This window comes from Thermobia domestica, chromosome 14 (assembly GCF_964235325.1).
Source record: "Thermobia domestica chromosome 14, izTheDome1.hap1.1, whole genome shotgun sequence".
NCBI lineage: Eukaryota > Metazoa > Arthropoda > Insecta > Zygentoma > Lepismatidae > Thermobia > Thermobia domestica.
The window spans coordinates 28,425,760-28,449,064 of record NC_137467.1 but is presented as its reverse complement, the minus strand read 5'-3'; the positions used below and the strand labels follow the sequence as shown (position 1 = coordinate 28,449,064).

General features: G+C 36.0%; 1 protein-coding gene across 8 annotated transcripts in view; it reads right to left on the bottom strand.

Annotated features, from left to right (window-relative positions):
• Positions 1–23,305, bottom strand: part of Btk (tyrosine-protein kinase Btk29A) — a 950,018-nt gene that overhangs the window by 186,145 nt on the left and 740,568 nt on the right. The window contains exon 1 of one of the 8 annotated variants that reach the window (XM_081737811.1): positions 12,728–12,851. The exons of the other annotated variants lie outside the window; for them this stretch is intronic. Coding sequence (XP_081593937.1) covers positions 12,728–12,776 — 49 coding nt within the window. The 5' untranslated portion in view covers positions 12,777–12,851. Of the gene's footprint in view, positions 1–12,727; positions 12,852–23,305 lie in introns of those variants that run through there. 8 annotated transcript variants of the gene reach the window in all.

Below are 23,305 nucleotides of genomic sequence, written 5' to 3'. Positions count from 1 at the left end.
TTCATTTTCCGGTTCAAAGTGGGGAAGAAAAAAGGGCCGCAAGATTTTAACTGATTCTTGTAATACTCGACGAGAGAAATCGATTAGTGAAGGAATTTTCAAAATCGGCGCAGGCAAACATGGAGAAAATGGCATTTTCATGTACCCGTTCAAAATGGGGAAGGAAAAAGGTTCCGCGAGATTTTAACTGATTCTTGTAGTACTCGTCGAGAGAAATCGATTAGTGAAGGAATTTTCAAAATCGGCGCAGGCAAACATAGAGAAAATCTCATTTTCATTTTCCGGTTCAAAGTGGGGAAGAAAAAAGGGCCGCAAGATTTTAACTGATTCTTGTAATACTCGACGAGAGAAATCGATTAGTGAAGGAATTTTCAAAATCGGCGCAGGCAAACATGGAGAAAATGGCATTTTCATGTACCCGTTCAAAATGGGGAAGGAAAAAGGTTCCGCGAGATTTTAACTGATTCTTGTAGTACTCGTCGAGAGAAATCGATTAGTGAAGGAATTTTCAAAATCGGCGCAGGCAAACATAGAGAAAATCTCATTTTCATTTTCCGGTTCAAAGTGGGGAAGAAAAAAGGGCCGCAAGATTTTAACTGATTCTTGTAATACTCGACGAGAGAAATCGATTAGTGAAGGAATTTTCAAAATCGGCGCAGGCAAACATGGAGAAAATGGCATTTTCATGTACCCGTTCAAAATGGGGAAGGAAAAAGGTTCCGCGAGATTTTAACTGATTCTTGTAGTACTCGTCGAGAGAAATCGATTAGTGAAGGAATTTTCAAAATCGGCGCAGGCAAACATAGAGAAAATCTCATTTTCATTTTCCGGTTCAAAGTGGGGAAGAAAAAAGGGCCGCAAGATTTTAACTGATTCTTGTAATACTCGACGAGAGAAATCGATTAGTGAAGGAATTTTCAAAATCGGCGCAGGCAAACATGGAGAAAATGGCATTTTCATGTACCCGTTCAAAATGGGGAAGGAAAAAGGTTCCGCGAGATTTTAACTGATTCTTGTAGTACTCGTCGAGAGAAATCGATTAGTGAAGGAATTTTCAAAATCGGCGCAGGCAAACATAGAGAAAATCTCATTTTCATTTTCCGGTTCAAAGTGGGGAAGAAAAAAGGGCCGCAAGATTTTAACTGATTCTTGTAATACTCGACGAGAGAAATCGATTAGTGAAGGAATTTTCAAAATCGGCGCAGGCAAACATGGAGAAAATGGCATTTTCATGTACCCGTTCAAAATGGGGAAGGAAAAAGGTTCCGCGAGATTTTAACTGATTCTTGTAGTACTCGTCGAGAGAAATCGATTAGTGAAGGAATTTTCAAAATCGGCGCAGGCAAACATAGAGAAAATCTCATTTTCATTTTCCGGTTCAAAGTGGGGAAGAAAAAAGGGCCGCAAGATTTTAACTGATTCTTGTAATACTCGACGAGAGAAATCGATTAGTGAAGGAATTTTCAAAATCGGCGCAGGCAAACATGGAGAAAATGGCATTTTCATGTACCCGTTCAAAATGGGGAAGGAAAAAGGTTCCGCGAGATTTTAACTGATTCTTGTAGTACTCGTCGAGAGAAATCGATTAGTGAAGGAATTTTCAAAATCGGCGCAGGCAAACATAGAGAAAATCTCATTTTCATTTTCCGGTTCAAAGTGGGGAAGAAAAAAGGGCCGCAAGATTTTAACTGATTCTTGTAATACTCGACGAGAGAAATCGATTAGTGAAGGAATTTTCAAAATCGGCGCAGGCAAACATGGAGAAAATGGCATTTTCATGTACCCGTTCAAAATGGGGAAGGAAAAAGGTTCCGCGAGATTTTAACTGATTCTTGTAGTACTCGTCGAGAGAAATCGATTAGTGAAGGAATTTTCAAAATCGGCGCAGGCAAACATAGAGAAAATCTCATTTTCATTTTCCGGTTCAAAGTGGGGAAGAAAAAAGGGCCGCAAGATTTTAACTGATTCTTGTAATACTCGACGAGAGAAATCGATTAGTGAAGGAATTTTCAAAATCGGCGCAGGCAAACATGGAGAAAATGGCATTTTCATGTACCCGTTCAAAATGGGGAAGGAAAAAGGTTCCGCGAGATTTTAACTGATTCTTGTAGTACTCGTCGAGAGAAATCGATTAGTGAAGGAATTTTCAAAATCGGCGCAGGCAAACATAGAGAAAATCTCATTTTCATTTTCCGGTTCAAAGTGGGGAAGAAAAAAGGGCCGCAAGATTTTAACTGATTCTTGTAATACTCGACGAGAGAAATCGATTAGTGAAGGAATTTTCAAAATCGGCGCAGGCAAACATGGAGAAAATGGCATTTTCATGTACCCGTTCAAAATGGGGAAGGAAAAAGGTTCCGCGAGATTTTAACTGATTCTTGTAGTACTCGTCGAGAGAAATCGATTAGTGAAGGAATTTTCAAAATCGGCGCAGGCAAACATAGAGAAAATCTCATTTTCATTTTCCGGTTCAAAGTGGGGAAGAAAAAAGGGCCGCAAGATTTTAACTGATTCTTGTAATACTCGACGAGAGAAATCGACTAGTGAAGGAATTGTCAAAATCGGCGCAGGCAAGCATGAAGAAAATGTCATTTTCATGTATCAGTTCAAAATGGGGAAGAAAAAAGGGCCCGCGAGATTTTAACTGTTTCTTGTAGTACTCGACGAGAGAAATCGATTAGTGAAGGAATTTTCAAAATCGGCGCAGGCAAACATGGAGAAAATGGCATTTTCATGTACCGGTTCAAAATGGGGAAGGAAAAAGGTTCCGCGAGTTTGAACCGCTACGATGTATGTTCACGAATGTCCCCGTCTTCTCAAATTTAGTTAATTACTGTGACACTGAAACATGTGACACAGAGTCACATTGTGGATGACTGCAATCGGCAACCACTGCACATATACTCCTCCCGCCCCACAGTTTGATTATTTCGATCCATTCCTCACGTGCTAACGGCATGGTTCAACATCTGCAAGAAAGAGGTAAATGTAACGTTCAATTGGCAATAGCTTTTCACCAAATTAAGCTGCATGAAATCTGATTGCATATTTGACATACTGAGAAAATTCTAGTCCGTGGCCATATGTATCACATATCCCATCAATTCATAAAAATTTTGAACACAAAATTACGGTCGTCCGTGTGACGTACTCCCAAAAGGCCTAATGTGTATCACCCACCTCACATTCAATGAAACCACATCCGTGTAGAATTTAGAAAGGAACTTCTTATGATGTATACAGGATGTCTCAAACGTTCCCTGACATAGGATAACTCTGTTATTATCAGAGTTACAACAAAATGTAAGAGGAAAAACATCTCGAAATATGACGTTTTCAATCTAAAGTGAACACTTTTTAAAAAAAAATCGGACGAGATGTTTGTGCTGTATACTCTTTATGCACCCAATTTTAAATGAAAATGCAACGTTGTCATTTACCTGGACCCACAACATAAGTGAATGAAGTTACTGTTTGAAACGGGGGCTGGCCATCGACATGTTAGCGTAAAAGACAGTAACTTCACTCACTTACGTTGTGGGTCCAGGTAAATGGCAATGTTGCATTTTCATTTCACATTGGACGCATAGCGAGTGTACAGCGCAAACGGGTCATCCGATTTTAAAAATTCCTTCACTTTAGAATGAAAACATTATATTTGGAGACGCTTTCCAAAGTAGTATAATTTAGTTTGTTTAAATTTACAATTTAATACAAGTAGATTCGGATTTATATGCGTAGGATTTTGTATGCATCTAACTAATGAATTCTTTATTTTCATGCTTAACTTAGTGACTTGGCTTTGGACTGCAACTGATTATTGTAACCCATTATTGCTTGAGAAGAAACAAGATATCCGAATCTTCATTTGGAGAAATCAAAGGTCTATTGGAAAGCTGGGGATTACAATCATTAATTTCTACATTTCAAGGTGCGTAAATTATATATTCTGTGTTTCTTGTTAAATTACTATTACTATTATTGGGTTTAGAATCAATCAAGCACTTCATGATATTTTATGGGGATCAAGATGGGTGCCGGATAGATAAGTATTTGAGCGTCAGGCTCTTATTTCTTTTCAATTTAATATTTAATCAATGATTATTTTTCTCCCTCATTATTCCACCAAATCGTATTCCAAGATCATATATCCATTTTTGATCGATATATCCATATTTTTGATCTCTTTCATATTTCTATATTTTCGATTTTTGATATTGTTTATATTTCGATATTGCTGTATTTTTCGGTATTTCGAACAAGTTTCGATAGTTTGTCAATATCGATTATCTATATCTAAATTCGGATATCCCAAAGCCCTATCGAACCCCCTCCGAAATGAAGTTTTTGGCTATGGACCTGATTAGGGATGCGCACGAGACAAGACGAGACAGAATTTTTGTTACGAAATTCGAGACGAGATAGAGCTCTTCCAATAGAAACGGATCCAGTTTTCGAGACGAGACATAACTTTCGCGGCACCTTTTCGAGAGGAGACAATCTCAAATCTTTTCTCTTGCGCATCCCTACACTTGATCATGAGGTATCAAAAAAAAAAAAGTTAATGAGAAATACCGGTAACATGTAAATACAATATAGGTAGCTAAAACATTTTTGTTTTCATTCTTCAGTAATGCATTATTATTAATCTCAGGGGGGCGCGGTGGCTCAGTGGTAGAGTGTTAACCTCCGGTGTTTGGGGTCCCTGGTTCGATCCCAACTCGCGCCGTGTGGACTTTGTAGTGGACAAACACCGTGCTCGTGGGTTTTCTCGGGGTTCTCCCGTTTCCTCCCACTTTCTTCATTCCACCATTTCACTCATTTCTCATTATCTCCGTCTCCTGTAGCCTAACCGGCATAATCGTGGGACGTTAAACTTAAAGATTTCATTTTTTATTAATCTCTGTATTTTATAGTGTATTCTCAAGCTTAAGGTGATGTATAATTAAATTTTGAATTCAGTTAACTTATTTTGTTTCTCAGATTGTTTTTAAAATGTATGTACAAACGTTTATTTTCATTCTTGAGAGTTTAAAGTGACGTATAGTTATTAAACATAGTATTTAATATTGTACTCTTAACGTGGAAGTGATATACAGTTAACTTTTGAATTCAGTTAACATTTTTCTCTCTGAAATTGCTTTAAAAAGTATGTAAAAACGTTTTTATTTTATTTCTTGAGTGCTAAAAGTGATGCAAAGTTATTAAGCTTACTACTTTATATTGTATTCTTAACCCTAAACTGATACACAGTGCGTTTTTGAATAAATTATGTCAAGTTATTTGAGTGACGAACACTGGTAGAAAATCCTGACTACTACTGGAACATTTTGATTTTAAGGTGACGACTACTGGTGCAAGGATTTTAAAATATTGTTTTTCCTCCAACGGCTACTCCTTTTTTAATTCTAACTACATGGTCATTATAGGAAGGATCAGTGAGTCTTTCCAACTACGGTACAGCTCCGACAGATTCACGATGCTCAGAGAAAAGAGAAAATAGTATGTTTTGAACCTTAAAGTGAGAACCACTGGCGTTTTTACCCTGCTATGCAAAAGTAAGTGAGTACTCCAATGGAGTTCCAATGCGGTACTTAATTTCTGCGTTTTAGATATATGGAAATACATGTCTCTAAAATGTAAAGAACTGATTTTTTTTTTTTTTTTTTTTTACTGAAAACTGCAACTCGGTAAGCCTTATGGATACCGAGGTATGGGAAAATAAACTATAGGTATGTGGGGCTTGCATACTTGACGCTACAATTCGGAAATTGAATTAAAATATGACTAACGGCTATCAAGATGTTGTCAAATAAAGGGAGGACCAACACAGTTAAGGGGTTTTCGTGTTAGATGCTAAAATTTCCGAAATCGGTCATGGAAAGTTAATAAACACCAGTAGCAATTTCATCTTAAAGTAATTAGATATCTTCATGGGGTGTTAGAACATCATGGAGTCTACCAAAATTAAATTTTAAAAGCTTTTGAAAATATAATCTGACATTTGTAAACAGTATTTGAAATATGTATTTACCCAAAACTTCCAGCTAGTACATCTAACATCTGGAGAAACACTGTGAAATAAAAGCTTGAAATTTCGGAAACAATTATTGGTCGCAACAAAATTAAATAAGATGGTACTTCTATGGGTTAAATGAGTACCTCAGTACAATTTCGATCGAAAGATTAGTTCAGTCCTAGGTTTTCTTCAGGCAATTCCAAGGGTTCATCGAGCTGTGCAAAAGAATGAAAATTCGCTGTCAATATCTAAGATAGTAAATAAGATATAAGGAATTATATATTTTATGACGTGAAAATAGAGATCTTTATGGATTTGTACTTTTGGGTCTTTCCTAAAAGAAAAAAATTCAGAAAACTACTGTATATACCTTAATAGACAATTCAGTGGGCGGGGACACAGTAGCTTAGTGGTAGGGTATTTAACTAATCTTTTTTTTTTTTTTTGCAGAAACTATTGGAGTATTCACTTAACCCATAGAAATACGATCATACTTAACTCCCTATTTAATTTTAAAATTAAATAAAAGGAAATATTTCAGTGTAGCGACCCACGATTATGCATTTTAGTCTCAGGGAGATTATGATTAAAGCAAGTGAATGTTGTTGACAGAATTGATGGAATGCAAAGGTGGGAGGAGAGTACCCCGAGAAAACCCACGAATACGATGTCCACTACAAACTGACTTGGCCGTGGATCGAACCAAGAACCCAATACACCAGAGGTAAGCACTCTACCACTAAGCCACTGTGCCCCCGCCCATTTAATTGTCTATTAAGGTATATACGGTTGTTTTCTGAAATTTCTTCTTCTTACAGCAAATACTCAAAAGTACAAATCCATGTGGGTCTCTATTTTTACGACGTCATAAAATACATAATTCCTTATATCTCGCTTGCTATATTAGATATTGACAAAAAATGTTCACTTTATTTCAGAGCCCGATGAACGCTTGGAATTGTCCAAAGAAAATTTAGAGCTGAATTAATATTTCGATCGAAATTGTACTGACGAGTCTGAGGTTCTCACTTAACCCATATAAGTACCATCTTATTTAACTTTTGTTAGGATCAATAATTGTTTTCTGAAATTTCAAGATCTAATACGCTTTTATTGTATGGTGTCTCTCTAGCTGCTAGATGTACTAGCTGGAACTTTTAGGTAAATACATATTTCTAATACTCTTTACAAATGTCAAAATATATTTTACAAAACTTTTAAAATTTAATCTTGGTAGACCCCATGATGTTCTTAAACTCCATGGAAATACCTAATTATTTTAAGATGAAATTGCTACTGATGCTTATTAACTTTACATGACCGGTTTCGGAAATTTTACCACCTAACACGAAAACCCCATAACTATATGGATCCTCCCTTTATTTGACAATATCTTGATAGTCATATTTTAATTAATTTTCCAAATTGTACTGTCTAATATGCAAGCTCCACGTACCTATGGTGTCGCTTTTTATTTCACCATATTTCGGTAACTGTTAGGCGTACCGACTTGCGGTTTCGGTAAACACACACCTCTAACGTTCTTTAAAACGTTATTAAGACATATTTTAGAATATTTAGAAATGAGAGTTCTGGGAATATCATGGTACCCGAAAACCCCCATCAGGGCGTGTGTGTAGTGTATTTAATTGAAACTACTTTTGAGGTTGTTGTAAGCCCTCGTAATTACGTTTCCGAAACTGCACCATCTAGTACGCAAACTCCACAGTTCTGTAGTGTCGCTCTTTATTTTCCCATATCTCGATATCCATAAGGCTTACCGAGTTGAGGTTTTCGGTAAACAGATGTCAGTTCCTTACATTTTAGAGACATATATTTTCATATATCTAAAAAATACAGACATTAGGTACCCCATGGTAGCCCGAACACCATTGAGGTACCCACTTACTTTTGAATGGTAATACATTTTGAGTTGTTGTTCAGCATCAATAAACACTTCATAGTTTTTCTACGTGCAACCCAAAAGTCCATACCTGACCTAACAGATTTTGTCCATTTAATCTCAAAAATGTTAAGATACTTTGTATTGTTAAGTACAACCAAATTAAGCACACTGAATATAACATTTTAAATATTTTCTGATTTTTGTTGCAGGTATTTCGTGCATCAAACCAGGATTCTGCTTGAAAGACAGTCAAAAGAAGCAGTGTAGGTTGTGGCTAAAAGTACGCCCTTTCTGAAGACAGACTCAGTTGTACTTACATTATTTTGTACGAATATATAACCCTAATAAAGATACTGTACTACAAATTATTTCTTTCTTCCATAAATTATAATAAAATATTATCTCTGTTTAAAGAAAATGATTGTTAATGTTAAGTCATTTTAATTCTTTTTCTCTGTAATAAGAACATTATCCCTAGCAATATTTTTTATCTTTGTGCTATTGCGATTGGATGAAGTAAAATTCTATACGAAGCACTATTATTTCAGACATGCATTAATAACTAATGTATTGTTCTGTATGTAAGACAATGTGTATACTGAACATGTCTAGCGAAGGTGTTGTTTTAATACAGAATCTATAACTCAGCTTTTCAGTAGTCAACTTTATTGGGAATCCGAAGAAAGAAGTTAAAAAAAAAAAAAAAAATGTTGGACTTACCAGCGTGTGTGTGTTCGAATTCTGGACTAATCCAAATTATCCAGAGAAATCATTATATATTTCTTTGTTGCTATTTCAGATGTATCCTTTATCCAAGTCGTATGAAACGGAGACTTCATACATCGCTATACTTTGTATGAACTATGTTCCGTATTTACTTAATCACTTTGTAACTTTCTCTAGTGTTGACAAGGCCGCAGGTGTCAATCGAATAGTTTAGTGTTTCACTCATGTCACCTTGTGACTAAGGTACGTCCTGTCGGTATATATATGGTACTGGGTTCAATTAGCGATAAAATACATTTTTAGCGTTAAACAAATGCAAAAATCTATACGAAATGAGATACCGTGATCTCTGACTTACGGATAACACCAAGCAACTAATGGTACTGAGTGTGATTGAGTTTACTAATTACTATTTGGCTAAAATCAGTGTTCCTTTATCTATAGTTCTTTTCGTGCTTTGAATTGCAAAGTTTGAAATAACCGTTTTAAATTATTGTGTATATATATCTTCCGAGTAATTCTGAGAATCATTGCTCTTTCTTTAAGCAATGTATGAGACTGTTAAATTGCTCTTTCCTTAAAATGTTGCACTAAGAAGGAGGCATCCAGGAAAGTCCAAATTTGCAGAATGTCTATAGCAGGGAAGAATAAATATGTTTAGTCGATGGCTGCACAACGCCTCCGCTGTCACCACGTTGTCACACAGCGAATACAGCGAACGTTTACGAGTATTCTGCACTTACTATTAGGTATCGGCCTGGGAACTTTGGCGCATCTACCCAGTCTCCTTCTTGGTGTTTCATTTTTAATGGCGAGTACTGAGTAGGAATAATATTGTAAGCGAATGCGTTTCCGGCTGACACCACACTTTTAATTATTGCGACATTTAAAAAAAAAAAAAAACTGTTAATTAAAATGTACAGAGAAGTTATTTCTGGAAAATTCTATTCAGGCCTCTTGTGGTAACAACTGCACTTTAGTAGAAGATACTATTAAGGAAAAGAATGAGGTAAAATAATCTTTATATCGTACAAGCAATGGATGATAACAGCTTAATAAATGATTGTACGTAAATCTTGTTTGAGTTTGAATATAGGATTGTATAAGGCTGTGCATTTTGCATTATTATTGAGGTGCTGCAACTAACTAACTGCAAACCATATGATAAATTCTTACAGTAATATATCACATATTGATTTACTCTGTATGGAAACGAAAATAGTTTAATATATGGTTAACCTCCTTTGTGCCAGGGGCGGATCCAGAGGGGGGCGATCGGGGCGATCGCCCCCCCCCCACAAGAGGAAACTTTCTTATTTTATATATAAATAAACCCATCCATAACAAGTTTGGAGCTCTTAAAAGTAGCAGTATTACCGCCGACCGCCCCCCCCAGAAGTCCGTCCTGGATCCGCCCCTGCTTTGTGCCCATAATTTTAAAATTAACGCTTGTGTCACTTTTCAACACTTGACTTTGCAGTAGCTTTCCAACGAATTAGCAGGAAGCCCAAACTTATAGGACACCCTGCAGGTAAATACATTTCTTTGGACAGTTTCACTGCTCCAAACTAAGATTTGAAAAGTGTAGTATTGTTAATTTTATTATTATTGGCACAAAGGAGATCAACCATATTTTAAGCTATTTTTGTTTTCATACAGAGTAAAACAATATTTGACAACATTACAGTAAGAATGTATCATGCACTTTGCAGTATGTTGCAGCACTTTAATAATGGTGCACTATACGTACACTCTAGATCCTGCATATGTCCGATCCATACATTACAAGAAGGCAATACGTATTCGATACAGGTAAAATCTGTATATTTCATATGGACAACCTATTAGCTATATACATCCAATCTATACATTACATATGGCCAACCTGTACGCGACATACGTATAATCTATATGCTGCATGCAGACAGTCTGTAAGCTACATATATGCACTCTGTATGGTGCATACGGATATTCTGTATGCTGTATCTGGACAAGCTGTGTGCGACATAAGGAAAATCTGTATAATACATACGTACAATACGTATACTGTATCTAGTCGTACGTATGGGGCACAAGTACAATATAGATGCTGTCTCGGGGTTGAACGCAAGAAACATACGTACAGAACGTATATTGCATACTTCTTGAAATCATGCTCCGTCCTGATAGTCAGTGTATGTCGTCATTATTAACCCACATGCTACATACGACCCTGACGTCACAAAGCTAGATATTACCTCCGTATATACTTGTTACTGCAGATAACGTCACACGAATGACGTCATTGCACTTGTGCAGACAGTACGTATAATACATACTTTTTCAGCTATACGTTTGCTGCAGGATGTTATATACGGTTGTACGTTAAGTCCAGAAACTACAGGAATTACGAATGTAACCTACGTTTTTAAGTATGCCACCTACATTTTTATTTCTCAGTGCAGAGAAGAAAGCTCTATCACTTGGTTTTCCTCGTGGTAAATCATTATGCTTATTTTTCATTTTAATTTTAAAATAGAAAAAAATGGCAATGAAATATTGGACTCAGGTTTTTAAAAATATGTTTTCCTTTCAAAAACTGTATCCAATCTTTTACTAAGAAAGAAGATTACTAAATAACGAACGAACAAACAAATTTATTTTACTTTTAAAACACAAATGCAGGTAATTTGCCGAGAGGATTGAATGATATTTTAAATTTTCAAGTTACGAAATAGTCTGCAACAATAAAGAAGCAATAATGGTCATAACAATGATAACAATACTTTTTTCAACATTAGAAATGCAGAACAGTAACCCGGCATGAAACTTAAAATTGTAGATTCATAGTAGAGGTTCATAGTAATGAGTACTACAAATATACATTTTTCCCTACGTTTTGCAATTTGATTGCTATAAAATTAATAATTTTGTTTCGATTCCTCGCGGCACACCAGTGTGCTGCGGCACACCGGTTGGGAAACGCTGCTGTAAATCAACCAACCAACAACCAACCAACTGTTTCAAATACTATTTCACAGTTTGTTTCCTTTAAACTTGCTGTTCGTATTAAAACAGATTGGATACTGCATAGGCGATAAAGAAAACAAAGCAATGTAATACAGTTATTTCAGAGACATACATCATCAGACATAAATATATGACGCAAAATCTGAAACATATTTTGCAATCGTCACGGTAATTAATAACCTACATCCAAAGAATTCGGTAGCATTCAGATGTACACGCCAATTATGTTTGTTAGTTGCATACTTCAAATTACACAGTGGATTAGGAATGCGATGTTCTAATATTTGTTTGCTTCAAACGCGAGTAGAAATCTAGAAGAATAACAATATAGAATTTAAATCCAGAGCTTATTCGATTACTTGCATACACTGATTCGCTATTAGACGGAAATACATTTTGTTAATTTTCAGTAAAAATTGTCCAATAGGGGACTTAAATAAAATAAAATGAGTTTATGGGGAAACTGTATTGGGTTTCGGTTGAAATTTACTGTGAAAAGGAGACTTAAAAAGGTAATCAAGTTTTGGACTATCTAATTTATTTATTTGGAGTTTTTAACGGTTTTGAATGCCTGCGCCATTTTTGGCTTTTAGCCAAGATTTATATGAGGAAAAGTTATTTTTCTGTATCTTCTAAAGTGAACCGAAATTTGGGTGGCTTTATTTTAGTTATTACGGTTTCAAATCTATTTAAATATCCTTTATTCCATGAAAATTCAAAGCTCCTCATTTATAATTTTAATATTTAATGACGAAATTTAAGTAATATTTAATATCCATTAACTTTGAACAAGCGAACGCAGTCTGTGTACAGTACTCAGAGGCCCCTGGCGTGTAAAGCCATGGAGCACAGCCTCTGTTGCCCTTTACACCGACTTAAAACATAAATTCCCATAGAAAGCACCACATACAAGGCGAACCGAACCCAGGCGACCCCTGGCCGAGCTCGGCCACTAAATCTAGCGATATTTATTCACTAGACGTTGGGTAACTTGCCCACAAAATTTCGCTTAGATCCGGCCAGTAGTTATCGAGAAATAAAGTACAACATACAAAGTTGAGCCAAACCTGTTCTGGTCGAGGTCGACCACTGAATATAGCTAAAGATATGCCACATTGACTGGATTCCTAGTCTTCCGTTGCAAGCGCTGCTATCGGCTGAAGGAGTTCCACTTACTTTCTCTCGCTTAGCAACAGCTGAACCCTTATTGGCTCAACGCGTGGGTGTGTGAGGGTGTGAGCTTTAGTTCACATTTTTGCCACGGTTCAAGACATTTTGGCAGCACAATACATATCTTTATTCCTTAGACAAGGGATTCTTAACCTGGGGATCGCGAAAATAAGCGGAAGAGATAAATATAATTATAATCTAATACCGGAAAATATTTTTAAATATTATTTTGAATTTTATTCTGATAGGCATATTTTTATACATACTGTTAAGAACAAAAAATAGGGCTATCAAACATTTTCAAAGGTACAGAGTTGTTCAAAAATCAATTTTAACAGTTTTTGGTGATACTGAACACACACAAAACATTGTATCAAATTCACAACAATATGAGGTAGCACGAAGTGGCGGCCTCTCGAAAACTAAAATACTCAAGAACTTCTTTAACAACTGTCCAAGTTGTTTTAAAGCCGAAATTATAAATAACTTTATTTTTTATCGTATGACCCAAAATTAAAGGAGTTATGAAGTTATAAAATTTTCAAACGGCCTCTATTTTCAAACAGTATGAGGGATTGAATTCGACATTTGTAATATGAATGAACTGACGAAATTTGGTTTTAATCCATTCGCTTTTAGGGCAGTTACTGTACCCACTATATACAAGAAATGAATTCTACTATTATAGAAATAGATGAATATTGTAAGATCTTCGCAATAAGTATATTAAAAATCCCCACAAGCTTAATACAAGCCAGAAATTATAAGAAGGTCGCTGAAAAGAGAATGTGATAAAACGGGGGTCTTGATAGGAATTAGATTGAGAACCCACTGCATTTGACAATGGGATACGTGTCGATGAAATGTTCAGATCCGGGCAGTGAAATTACCACATTTAAGGCAAACCGCGACTGGCCCTGGCTGAGCTCCGCCATCAAATATAGCACGATCTTTATTTCTGAGATAATGGGATACTTGTCACCACATTTTGTTTAGATTCGGTCAAAATTTACCGATAAATAAAGTACCACATACACACACAGTTTGAAGTGAATCTATAAGCTCTCGTATCCTCACGACTAGGGCTAAAAGGTAGGGGGAGATAATCTAGAGTCGAAAAAGAAAGCAGTGAAATAATTAAAATTCAAGTTCATTTCGAAGATAACGGGAAAATGCACATCATTCCCTATATAAGTGATGGGAAAACTTAATTAGGATGGGGCTGATGCAATTTATTACAAAAACAATAATGGTTCATTTTACAATTCTTGTATCACTAAGCCCTATTAATTAAGTACAATAAAATCGTGACTGCATTTTTAAAACTTTTTCATATTCTTGTTCGAATTCGAATGCACTGTTTAGAAACAGCTTCCATATTAATTAAACACTACCTGAACCTGCGCTCTCTACACAGCGCATCCTTCACATATGAGCATGAATCTCCTTGTCATTCCTCACAACATATGTATATGTCCCTTTACAGACACAAGTAAAGGACCTCTTGATAAAAATCAGCAAGGGCTATCATAGAGGGGAGATTTTTCAATTATTTTTTTCAATATCTCGCACTGTTTGCAAGATTTGAACCCACTTTCAGTTGGAGTTTTTAGTTCATGTATGATCAGTGTTTTCTTTCTTCTTGCATGTAGTATGTAATAAGCAAATACATTATACACACAATTAATTATAATGTCAGTGATATATAGTGTTCATTGGGCAAAACACTCCAAACAATAAAGATTTATCTTAAACTGGAGAAATTGTTATCCTTCGTTTTTCATTATAATTTGGCTATGAAACAAACGCCTGAGAGTTATGCGACCCCCATATACACATGCATGTTATGGGAATGTATTATAACTCGTATATGATGCTTTACTTTTTTTTAAAAAAAAATTCAATACTTCTAATGTACTAGTAAAACATGTAATAAAGAAATAACGGTGATCTTTTTAAAATATTCAATTAGAACTGAACAATCTACACAAAATTTGCAATCGATCAGTGAAAACGGCATCTTTCTAGAGCTTGTTGTTTCCGAGATATTATTGTCAAAAGGACTAGCCGCAAACATATAAACTTTTCTTGGCCACAAACATATAAACCTCGCATTTTAATATACAGATCCTAGTTTTACTATAAACTGAACAATCATGCTATATACAGGCAAATTTAATAGAAGACTATGTTTTTATAAATTTTACGTATACCCTAAGAATTATCAGGGTAGAAATACGTGTAGCCCATTGGTGTATACTGTGAGGGCTCATCTTCCATAATTTGTCCACTCGCTAACCATAACGAATTCAAGTCGCGGTCATGGTTTAGAATGCACGTTAAAAATAGGTCCCGTTCTTCATAATTTTGGTCTGGCACAAGTGTGTAACACTCAACTTTAAGCTGTTGGGACCTACATAGCCTTGCTATTAACAAAGACCGTAAAATACACATCAATCAATGAACAGATCGTCCTCCTTGGAAAGAGGGGTGGGACACTGCCATTTCCAAATACAGATACTTACAAATCTATCAATTATGCAAACCACAATTGATTTGAATTTCGAATCATCTTCAACAGCCCATACAGGAAGCAAAAGTAAAGATCCATTTATCTGCTTGCTTGGAGGGCACCAATTAACAAAAAACTCTAATTAACTAGTTTTTTTTTTAATGTGACAATCGCTGCGCTGCCTCATCAGCTAAAAACCATTAGTTAGAAACTCTAATTCGTAGAATGCACAACGAATGCAAATGAATCATGTCTGTAATAACACCACTCCATCCGCAATCAATATAATTTGCTATTATTTAAATTAAACCACTGTAGCAAGTAATGGAACACAAACAAAGCATTTTCTCTATTTTCAAATCAAATCTCACAGACACAAGCATACACTATTCACTTAGTTAAAAGATTCGAGTGATGTAATGAACATACGGATTAACGTTATTAAGAAATTGTAACATCTAGTGTTAACAGTAAGAGTTATGTATGAACAAATTGTTACATCACACTTGGATTCTGATCAAATGACAAAAAGTGGAACAAACTGAAAACTCATAGTAATTTTCAAGAAATTTTTTGTTTAAGAATCCTAAAAATCCTATTATAACGTTCGTAAAAGATACAATTTTGTAGGATATAGTCTATTTTCTTCTGACAAAAATACCAATCGTCTGAATTGCTTGAATACAGTTGAAATACGGTAACAATGAAGAAGCGCGTTCTTATCAATTTCATTTAACATATTGGGAGCCTCGTTGGCTCAATGGATACAGCGTTCAGCTCCGGTGCATGGGGTCCCTGGTACGATCCTAGGTCGCGTCAAGTAAGCTTTGTGGTGGACAAACAGTGTGAGGGAGGTTTCTCGGAGTTCTCCCGTTTCCTTCCACTTTTTTCATTCCACGATTTCATTTAATCTCATCATTACAGTCTCCTTTAGCCTACACGACATAAACGTGGGAAGTAAACCTGAAAGATTTTAATTTTATATATTGTCCTGAATATTTATTAAATACCGAGAGATATCGATTTTTTTTTTCAATCGATTCACGAGTCCCAGGTACAGGATTCAGTCAACCGTTAACTCTCTACGCAAACTGGGAAAGGTTTAAATGTCATTTCCGGTTTCAAGTTTTATTGCTATAGAACGAAAACAGTAACATATAGCAAGTTCAAAAGTAGTGGAACGAGTATAAAGGATGAGGGAAAGAGCACGGCGTCCAGCAAAATCAACAACTGATGACATTTTTGTACGAGTCCGCGCCTTGATTCTGAATAACAGACCAGTAACTGTTGATGAAGTGGTGACCCATATGCAAATTAGTCATGGTTCTGCATATGACATCATGCATAAAAGGCTCAATTTTCACAAACTCTGTGCGAGATGGGCTCCGAAAAACTTGATGAAGAGCACAAGAGAAACCGTGAGAGAATCTGTCAGTACCTACTGGACCGTTATGCTAACGAAGCGTTTCTCTGGTGAATCATCACTGGAGATGAAACGTGGATTTATCATTTTGAACCAGAGAGCAAATGCCAGGGCACAGAATGGAAGCACCCGGATCTCCCATCAAGAAAAATTCAAGAGTCAACCTTCTGCTGCGAAAGTGATGCTCACAGTGTTTTGGGACTTACACGAGCCAATCCTGGAACATTACCTGGAAAAGAGGGTCAACAATAAACAGTAAAAGGTACAGTGATATGCTAGTAAGCAAGTTGAGGTCTGCAATTCGTAATATACGCAAAGGTCGATTGTCAGAAGACGTTCTGGTGTTACATGACAATGCGCGTTCACATGCCGCCGCCCACAACGTTCAAGCTCTTCAGACGTTGAAGCATCCTGCATACAGTCCCGATCAAGCCCCGTCGGATTACCATCTCTTTGGTCGACCTAAAAATGCTCTCAAAGACGTCGATTCAACTCCGTTCAACAGGTAAAGGAAGCGGAGCATTCGTGTCTTGCTCTGCAACCAAAAACATTTCTTGCAAAGGATATCGGAAAGCTTGTATAACGGTGGACCAGGTGCATTAAAAAGCAGGGTGACTAACGAAAATTGATATGAATAAAAACAATGATTTATCTTCCGATGATGATTCCGATTATATACAAAGTGCTTCGGATGAGAATTCTTAGTGTAGAAATACAAGTGGCAACGAAGCTGAAAGTGGTAATGTAAGTGGTAACGTGAAGAGTAAGTACATGTTTCTGCTCCACTGCTGTGGTCTTCGCTCCTCTCCCTCTACGTCTCGAGGAGAAAATATACGCAGTGTATCGCCTAACAATTGCACATCTTGACGCAAGTAATGCAATTTATGGAAAGCAAAGGTGTGAACCCAAATTTTCCTGCAGCTTTAGCACAGAGTGAACGTGGTGAGTTTTTCTCTTGCATGGAGATAAGATGCTCGTGGATAAGGTGATAAATATGATAGTTGATAGATTAGTGTAGCTCTATATGCCACTCAGATGTTGACAAGTATATGTGATGTAGGACCTACACGATTGGGTACCAACTGATAAAAATGAAATCAGAAATTTTCTAGGTCTTGTTGCATATGGAAGTAGTAAAAATGCCATCCTTGTCAGATTATTGGAGCCAGGAAGACATGTTTAGAAACAGTTTCGCGCCTTCTATCAGGTCAAGAAACAGATTCAAAATGTTGCTTCGTATGATCCACTTTGCTGACAACAATGCGTGTCCTCCAAGAGACCGGCTTCATAAAATTCAGGGCCTGATTGATTTGCTAATTGACAATTTTCAGAAAGTTGACACACCATGTGAGGCAGTTTATGTGGATATAGAAACACTAATCAATATACATTTTCTATGAATTTCACATAAAAATGATTTTTCAATATCTAATTTTTATATGAAATTCACAGCAAATGTAACATGTATTGTTTAGTATCAAATTTTGTCTATCATAATCTAACCAATCAAAAATCATCTAGCCACAATATAATGTAACACGTGTTATCACATACTGGACCATGTATACACGTATTATATCAATATTATCTGAGCATTATGTAACGCAACATTGCTTCAAATATGTCAATAAAATATATAAAACAAAATTTGTATATTGAATAATGTAGACCTATAACGAAATTGTAAATATCCCGTTCCGGAATTTATTTTGTTCTTGAAAGCAAAAATAATAATTGGGGGAAAATTTCGTAGTGCACTTTCTTCTACACCCCATGGTGTGTACTCAGAAGCAAGTTTAAAATTTGTGGAATAATTTAGTTCCATTGTTGAACTAAATAAAGAAACCATTGTTGGGTGGGGCACCTGTGACCGACGCGGCGGGCAGGGATTCCTTAGAATCGGGCACACGTGCCCGATGCGGCAGTCAACGTGTTAAATTATATATAATATAAATGATTGCTGATACTTATTGACTTACCTTCTTATATAATATTTGAACAGTATTATAATATTAAAAAATTAAAATCTGAGAATTAATCATAATTTTGGGTTATATTTCATTATTCACATTATGTCCTGTCATCTTGCTATTGTCAAGGTGACCAGACGTCCCGTTTTCGCCGGGACAGTCCCTTATTTCAACCGTTGTCCCATTTTTTCTGATCCTCAAACAGGACGCTTAAATGTCCCGTTTTTAAGCAAACATGACCCAGTTGTCCCGTAATTATTATTCAAAATATAAATGGTCAATGTTAATTCTACACTCTTCCGTACTAACACTCATTGGGGAGGTTCAGCCGTACCTAGTACTTCTGAAGAATTCAGATGAGAATTGAGTGTTCTGTGGTTCAAAAGTGGGAATTGAGTGGGAATTCTGAGTATTGAAGTAGTTAAAAGTATTGTTGGGTAATACTTAAGTTAGAAACGCTGTGTTATCATTCTTACATGTGTATTTTGTAAATTGAAAACACTGCTCAGTCTTAAAATGCATGTGAAAGTCAACCCCCCTCCCCCCGTCGAAGATTCGTATGCGTCCCGTTTTTGAAAGCAAAAGTTCTGGTCACCTTGGCCCATGGTGTGTACTCAGAAGCAAGTTTAAAATTTGTGGAATAATTTAGTTCCATTGTTGAACTAAATAAAGAAACCATTGTTGCGTCGGTTACCTGTGATCGACGCGGCGGGCAGGGATTTTCTTAGAATCGGGCACACATGCCCGATGTGGCAGTCAACGTGTTAAATTATATATATATAAAAAAAATGATTGCTGATACTTATTGACTTACCTTCTTACATAATATTTGGACAGTATTACAATATTAAAAAATTAAAATCTAAGAATTAATCATAATTTTGAGTTATATTTCATTATTCACATTATGTCCTGTCATCTTGCTATTGTCATAGTGAAAAGCTTGATGAGTGTATGCTTCAATATCAGTTTCATCTTAATACGAGGGCCATCCGGAAAGTGGTACCCGTTTGCGCCACACGAAACGCTGACGACTCGGGGAGCCGCTGGGCAAGGTCAGACCGCGTCAGTGGCTTGTCTGCCTGCTCTGTGCGAGGTTGCGTGACGCTAGCAGTGCCTGTGTTGTGTCTGTGCTCGTTTATAATGATTAAACGAATTGAGAACCCCGCCAGTTGTGAAGTGAGGGCCGTGATTAAATTTCTTAATGCACGAAACGTTCGACCTTGTGAAATTCATCGCCAATTAAAGAAGGTGTATGGAGACAATGTGATGGACGAGTCGTCTGTTCGGTGCTGGTGTCGCAACTTCAACCTGCGGAGGGGGAGTACACACGACGAGGAGCGTTCAGGGAGACCATCTGTCATTATAGAGGAACTGCTGAGGTCAGTAGACGAATGCGTGAGGAACGATCGGCGCGTCACAATTGATGAAGTCTGTGAACATTTTCCTAAGACTTTCTGGCGGGAAAAAGATTTGACAGCGATGAAGAACTTAAACGAGGCGTCACTACGTATCTCAATACGCTGGCGGCGGAGGACTATGGCGCTGGAATACAAAAACTCGTCACACGGTATGACAAATGCCTCAATTTGCTTGGTGATTATGTGGAGAAGTAGTGTAAAGTATGCTCTTTCCAATAGAAATGTGTATATTTGTTAATATGTACTACTGTGTCTGTATTGCACAAACGGGTACCACTTTCCGGATGGCCCTCGTAGATGCCGTACTTATACACTATTTTTAAGTTTACAAAATAATAGTTCTATTTTTATTATTATTATTATTATTATTTGAAAATCACGGATAAGGATTTATATTTACGTATTATCATTTTATTCAGCGTGATGGCTTCTATCAATTGGTAAATATTTTCGGGTAATTGTTGTTTTCGTTGAACGCTGATAGTACAGGATAATTATAAGAAAGAAAACTAAATTGCTTAAAAGCATTACAACATTATTACTTCCGAGTTAAGTTCTTTCGTAGGCAAACATGATAATGGATTTGGAAAGATGTTAATTACCAAGGTGAAGGATTGCGTCAGCGAAATGATATCCTTACAAGATATCACCTAGCAGAGCCGGCCCTAGGTAATTTGCCGCCCCGTGGAATGCCATCATTTGCTGCCCTCCAACCTTCTCCACAAAGAACAAGTCTTAAAAGGCACGATTTTAATTATGTCCTCCTCATGAACAACGAAGGCGAGAGAAAGTGCACTTGCACTCAGAAAGGCCCAAACACTACAAATACAAATGGCAATCCTTTTTATAGAATTCAATATCGAAATTCAATCTCAACATATTAGTTTGCAATTCCAGTGAAACTAGCTCTTTTATTTCTTGATTTTCCTTCTATATCTGTTAAAAGCCCTTCAATGATAAGGAGAACTTATTTGTCACAAAGACAAGACTAGTTTTCTTATCAAAACTGTGATAACTAACTAAATGGAACAGTGTTCGCTACTTTTCGAGAACTGAGTTCTTGTATTTGACTACAATTAAGCAATTCATGCTGGGATTTGTTTGACCATTTCCTTTGGCATTGTCCATGTGATCTTAAACTACTGCGACCTAAACATGATTTATGAATGTAGCATTCAAATATAAGATCAACTTAGTAAATTAAACTACTATCATCATGAAGTCTTGTTTCCAAGAAGAAATATTTATTTTAAATAGTATAATTATGACAGATTTTGCCGCCCCTCGAACCTTGCATGTGGTGCAAATATGGTAAAGCCAGCCTTGTCACCTACACAACACTAAAACCAAAAAAATCCATATCATGTCTTGCAATTTATATCAGATGATACCTTTATTTTAAAACATATTAATACTAGATTTCAATTATCTATTACAAATATGAATAATTATTTTTAGATTGACATGAAAAGTCAACATGCAAAATGATACCAAGCAAACAAACAGACAAAAAGTAAACAAAGTATCTCTCTTAGTTTTGGAAGTGCTTGCCAGATATATGATTTTGTGTTTTAATATTGAAACAGCTTTTTTCCCCTCAACTTTATAGCCATCAAAGTTGGTGAAAAAAATAAAATAAAACCATAAAATGACACTCGGCTAACAAATTAGATAAATTATTCCTGTAGTGCCAATTAGCTTCGCGTCACTCCTACGTTGAATCTGTTTGAAATAAAATTTTATTTGCCACCACTTTGCAGGCTTAAACAGCGAATTCCCATTACACAGATTACAGACAGATCTTTCATTTATAAAAGAAGGAAAACTAGAGCCAGTAAGAGAACACCAATTATCATCGTATCACTTTGTGCGGTTGTCATAGGGAAGAATTCCGTATTAGCAACGTCAAAAGTTTAAATCGTACCGACTTATAGCTCAGACACAGGGATAAAACGAGCTGTTGACTTACACTTAGAATCATTAAAAAAGCAAACACTACCAATCATAGTGCCTCAAGTCGATCAGCGCCAACACGTAACTAAAAAAATGTCATTAATTATTTCATGTAATAATGCTAATAGTGAATATTTTATTATTAAAAATGTCAAATACGTTTCCCCTCTTGCTATTTTTAGCACACTGATTTATGTGAAGAAGTAATTTATTATCTTTCCTTTGAAACGAATTAGAATTAGTATTATTTTTACTTTCGAGCGATAATTGGAACGAAGAAAGCATGGTTATCTTCATTCCTGAGTTTTCGACGGATTTATTTACACGTTTCCATAGCCCTTCGTACAGAAAATGTAATTTTTCCATGTTATTCCATTTGTTCGTTTTGACATATGTACACTCATGTCCAAAATTATTATCGCATGTCTATAAGTACGTTGTTGTAGGAATATAATTTGATAACGAATTCGCCCGGTATTTCTTATAATGTTAGTATGTGTATAATCGGCAAAGACATGTATGTGGAAAATTTCATGTCAAAAGAGCAGTAAATAAGAACAATAAAATAAAAATAAAACTTTCTTGTCCATTGAGCAACATTTTGTTTTACGCATTCTATTCTATTTTTCGTATTTATAATTCTTTTTCTATGAAATTTACCACAAATATACATTTCCCGGTTATACACATAGTAACAGTAGTAAAAGTACCCTGCAAAATCATTATCAAATTATAATGTTACAAGAAGACAGCTGTAGATATGCGACAATCATTTTGGACATGAGTGTACAATCAATATATTAGGACCGAATTTATAATCTTATCGACTTTTATAAACATTGTATACGTATGTATGCGGAGAGAGAATGGAGGATTTGCATTTTAATACTATCTCCCAAAGTAAGGGTAATTTATTGGAGGATGAAAAAAATCTCAAAAACGGATCTAACAATTCTGTTTAGTTTTCGTACACCAACATTTCATTACCAACCGTATTACATGATGTAAGTAAATTCTGTGAAAAAAAAATCCGGGAGTAGTTTACTTTTGGAGCGAGTTCTTATTGGAGATTTCCTGAAATAATAATAAGTTCGTATATAATAAATGAATGTTTCATTAACTACATTAAAAAGTTTCTCATCAAAAACTTCACAAGATGCATTTTAATTTCAGACACTTATACGTACACTCATGTC